At 46.9% G+C, this 5,000-nt stretch overlaps 2 protein-coding genes across 2 annotated transcripts in view; both read left to right on the top strand.

The window, feature by feature from the left end:
- Window positions 1-5,000, top strand: part of LOC126993331 (titin-like) — a 68,429-nt gene that overhangs the window by 7,873 nt on the left and 55,556 nt on the right. The gene's annotated exons all lie outside the window — the stretch shown is intronic.
- Window positions 900-4,886, top strand: LOC126993339 (melanoma-associated antigen C1-like). The gene is made up of 5 exons (XM_050852348.1): window positions 900-1,272; window positions 1,588-1,692; window positions 1,903-2,131; window positions 4,225-4,310; window positions 4,669-4,886. Exons 1-5 carry the CDS (start codon window positions 944-946, stop codon window positions 4,868-4,870), a joined length of 951 nt encoding a protein of 316 aa, XP_050708305.1. The 5' UTR covers window positions 900-943; the 3' UTR covers window positions 4,871-4,886.

Genomic DNA, 5,000 nt, shown 5'->3' with positions numbered 1-5,000 from the left:
CATTTTTCTTGAGTTTCTATTTTTTCTTCTTTTTCGTCTTCTTCTTTTTCATCTTCTTCTTCTTTCTTTCTTTCTTTCTTTCTTTCTTTCTTTCTTTCTTCTTCTTCTTCTTCATTCCCCTCCCATCCGTTCCCCAAACACAACAACCTCCACCAAAGCCTCGTCAAACTATCACCAGGCTCACAACACTACCCATGGAAACACTAACACAACAACCTCCACCAAAGCCTCGTCAAACTATCACCAGGCTCATAACACTACCCATGGAAACACTAACACAACAACCTCCACCAAAGCCTCGTCAAACTATCACCAGGCTCATAACACTACCCATGGAAACACTAACACAACAACCTCCACCAAAGCCTTGTCAAACTATCACCAGGCTCATAACACTACCCATGGAAACACTAACACAACAACCTCTACGAAACTCTAATCCAATATTGGTTTGTAAGTCCCGAAGTGTTGAAGAATGGGTGCCTTGAAACCTTCTATAATGTGTCTCCAGCGCTGTGTGTGTGTGTGTGTGTGTGTGTGTGTGTGTGTGTGGTTGATATGTCGCGTGAATGAATGTAGAGTATTTTTGAGCATGCTAGCGGGATGTGTGAAATTGCAGTCTTAAAACCCTTCCCAAATGTCCTTCTGGCAGTCTGTGTTAAGGGGAGGGGTCTTGATACAGCCCTTCCTCTTCTTCTTCTTCCTCTTCTTCTTCTTCTGTTGAAAGCGTGGGGTGTTCAGAAGCGTCTCACTCGAAAGAAACAGATGAGAGACACGATCCAGATGTCCAACCCGTGAAGCCCCGACAGTAGAGAGCGGCCTGATTGTGTTAGTGCTGCCCTCTCGATCCTTGTGTTGGGGGGGGGGGGGGGGGGGGCGCCTGATCTAATGCTCTTTTACGTCAACTAATTCCAAAGTCTAATAGGAGATTCATGGGGTTGTAATGAGTTTCTTCACGGTCATGATACAGAGGAAGGGTCACACTACCACCAGGGTCATAACACTACCCCTGGAAATGCCCACAACTCCTATGAAAGCCTTGTCAAATGTGTGTTTCTTTAGGTTCACGGTACAGAGGAAGGGTCACACTACAACCAGGGTCATAACACTACCCCTGGAAATGCCCACAACTCCTACGAAAGCCTTGTCAAATGTGTGTTTCTTTAGGTTCACGGTACAGAGGAAGGGTCACACTACCACCAAGGTCATAAAACTACCCCTGGAAATGCCCACAACTCCTATGAAAGCCTTGTCAAATGTGTGTTTCTTTAGGTTCACGGTACAAAGGAAGGGTCACATTACCACCAGGGTCATAAAACTACCCCTGGAAATGCCCACAACTCCTATGAAAGCCTTGTCAAATGTGTGTTTCTTTAGGTTCACGGTACAGAGGAAGGGTCACACTACCACCAGGGTCATAACACTACCCATGGAAATGCCCACAACTCCTATGAAAGCCTTGTCAAATATGTGTTTCTTTAGGTTCACGGTACAGAGGAAGGGTCACACTACCACCAGGGTCATAACACTACCCCTGGAAATGCCCACAACTCCTATGAAAGCCTTGTCAAATGTGTGTTTCTTTAGGTTCACGGTACAGAGGAAGGGTCACACTACCACCAGGGTCATGAAACTACCCCTGGAAATGCCCACAACTCCTATGAAAGCCTTGTCAAATGTGTGTTGCTTTAGGTTCATGGTACAGAGGAAGGGTCACTCTACCACCAGGGTCATGAAACTACCCCTGGAAATGCCCACAACTCCTATGAAAGCCTTGTCAAATGTGTGTTGCTTTAGGTTCACGGTACAGAGGAAGGGTCACATTACCACCAGGGTCATAACACTACCCCTGGAAATGCCCACAACTCCTATGAAAGCCTTGTCAAATATGTGTTTGTTTAGGTTCACGGTACAGAGGAAGGGTCACACTACCACCAGGGTCATAACACTACCCCTGGAAATGCCCACAACTCCTATGAAAGCCTTGTCAAATGTGTGTTTCTTTAGGTTCACGGTACAGAGGAAGGGTCACACTACCACCAGGGTCACAAAACTACCCCTGGAAATGCCCACAACTCCTATGAAAGCCTTGTCAAATGTGTGTTTCTTTAGGTTCACGGTACAGAGGAAGGTCACACTACCACCAGGGTCATAACACTACCGTGGAAATGCCCACAACTCCTACAAGCCTTGTCAAATGTGTGTTTCTTTAGGTTCACGGTACAGAGGACGGGTCACACTACCACCAGGGTCATAACACTACCCATGGAAATGCCCACAACTCCTATGAAAGCCTTGTCAAATGTGTGTTTCTTTAGGTTCACGGTACAGAGGAAGGGTCACACTACCACCAGGGTCATAACACTACCCATGGAAATGCCCACAACTCCTATGAAAGCCTTGTCAAATGTGTGTTTCTTTAGGTTCACGGTACAGAGGAAGGGTCACACTACCACCAGGGTCATAACACTACCCCTGGAAATGCCCACAACTCCTATGAAAGCCTTGTCAAATGTGTGTTTCTTTAGGTTCACGGTACAGAGGAAGGGTCACACTACCACCAGGGTCATAAAACTACCCCTGGAAATGATCATAACTTCTAGGAAAGCCTGATCTAATGTCTTTTATCTCCCCTCCTTCCCTTCCTTACCTTACCTTACCTTACCTTACCTTACCTTACCTTACCTAACATTCCCTTTCTTCCCTCTCCTTCCCTTCTTACCTAATCTTCTTTATGTTCTCTCTCCTTCCCTTCTTTTCCTCTCTCCTTCCCTTCCTTACCTTACCTTACCGTACCTTACCTTACCTTAACTTACCTAACATTCCCTTTCTCCCCTCTCCTTCCTCTTCCCTAATCTTTCTATTCCCCCTCCTTCCCTTCCTTACCTTACCTTACATTACCTTACCTAACATTACTTCTATTCCCCAACGTTCCTTACCTTACCTTACCTTACCTTACCTTACCTTACCTAACCTTCCCTCTATTCCCCCTCCTTCCCTTCCTTACCTTACCTTACCTTACCTTACCTTACCTAACCTTCCCTCTATTCCCCCTCCTTCCCTTCCTTACCTTACCTTACCTTACCTTACCTTACCTTAACTTACCTAACCTTCCCTCTATTCCCCCTCCTTCCCTTCCTTGCCCCTTCCCTTCCCTTCCTTTCCTGAACTTACCTTAGCTTTTTTTTTTGCTCTCCTTCCCTTCCTTCCCTTCCTTACCTTACCTTACCTTACCTTACCTAACTTTCCCATTGTTCCCTCCCCTTCCCTTCTTACCTAATCTCCTTTCGGTTCACTCTCCTTCCCTTCCTTACCTTACCTTACCTTAACTTACCTTACATTACCCTAATCTTCCTTTCCTTCCTTCCCTTTCTTCCCTCTCCTTCCTTCTTCCTCTCTCCTTCCTTCCTTCTCTCCTTCCTTCCTTACCTCTATCCTTCCCTTCCTTTCCTCTCTCCTTCCCTTCCTTCCCTCTCTCCTTCCCTTCCTTTCCTCTCTCCTTCCCTTCCTTTCCTCTCTCCTTCCCTTCCTTTCCTCTCTCCTTCCCTTCCTTTCCTCTCTCCTTCCCTTCTCTTTCCTTCTCTCTCCTCTCCTCTTTCCTTCCTTTCCTCTCTCCTTCCCTTCCTTTCCTCTCTCCTTCCCTTCTCTTTCCTTCTCTCTCCTCTCCTTCCCTTCCTTTCCTCTCTCCTTCCCTTCCTTTCCTCTCTCCTTCCCTTCCTTCCCTCTCTCCTTCCCTTCCTTTCCTCTCTCCTTCCCTTCCTTTCCTCTCTCCTTCCCTTCCTTTCCTCTCTCCTTCCCTTCCCTTCCCCCGAAATGCTTGATGGTTTGAAGATATGGACCCTTGCCTTGTTTGTTTATTTGCTTGAGAATGCCGAGGCTATGGTGCCCGCCGCTACCCACACCACGGTCGGTATCTTCACCCGCCTCCAGCCTTCACATCAACCACCTCCAAAGGCCAAATAGGAGCTCAATCGGGTTCTAATAAGTGTTTCTTTAGGTTCACGGTACAGAGGAAGGGTCACACTACCACCAGGGTCATGAAACTACCCCTGGAAATGCACACAACTCCCACGAAAGCCTTGTTAAATACGTGTTTCTTTAGGTTCACGGTACAGAGGAAGGGTCACACTACCACCAGGGTCATGAAACTACCCCTGGAAATGCCCACAACTCCTATGAAAGCCTTGTCAAATGTGTTTCTTTAGGTTCACGGTACAGAGGAAGGGTCACACTACCACCAGGGTCATAAAACTACCCCTGGAAATGCCCACAACTCCTATGAAAGCCTTGTCAAATGTGTGTTTCTTTAGGTTCACGGTACAGAGGAAGGGTCACACTACCACCAGGGTCATGAAACTACCCCTTGTCAAATGTGTGTTTCTTTAGGTTCACGGTACAGAGGAAGGTCACACTACCACCAGGTCATGAAACTACCCTGGAAATGCCCTAACTCCTACCCTTGTCAAATGTGTTTCTTTAGGTTCACGGTACAGAGGCAGGGTCACACTGCCACCAGGGTCAACAAACTACCCCAGGAAATGCCCACAACTCCTACGAAAGCCGTGTCAAATGTGTGTTTCTTTAGGTTAACGGTACAGAGGAAGGTCACAAAACTACCCCTGAAATGCCCACAACTCCCACAGCCTTGTTAAATACGTGTTTCTTTAGGTTCACGGTACAGAGGAAGTGTCACACTACCACCAGGGTCATGAAACTACCCCTGGAAATGCCCACAACTCCTACGAAAGCCTTGTCAAATGTGTGTTTCTTTAGGTTCACGGTACAGAGGAAGGGTCACACTACCACCAGGGTCATGAAACTACCCCTGGAAATGCTCATAACTCCTACGAAAGCCTTGTCAAATGTGTGAGCTTGTGGAAGGTGTGGTTTAGGAAGAATATGACCTTAAGATTATAAGTCTTTTGATCCTGAGAGAGAGAGAGAGAGAGAGAGAGAGAGAGAGAGACCACCTTCACCTTCTTCTCCCCATCCTCCTCCTC

This window comes from Eriocheir sinensis, unplaced genomic scaffold (assembly GCF_024679095.1).
Source record: "Eriocheir sinensis breed Jianghai 21 unplaced genomic scaffold, ASM2467909v1 Scaffold602, whole genome shotgun sequence".
In the NCBI taxonomy this organism is placed as follows: Eukaryota; Metazoa; Arthropoda; class Malacostraca; order Decapoda; family Varunidae; genus Eriocheir; species Eriocheir sinensis.
The sequence above is the reverse complement of the archived record's forward strand: the minus strand, read 5'-3'. Positions and strand labels throughout refer to the sequence as shown.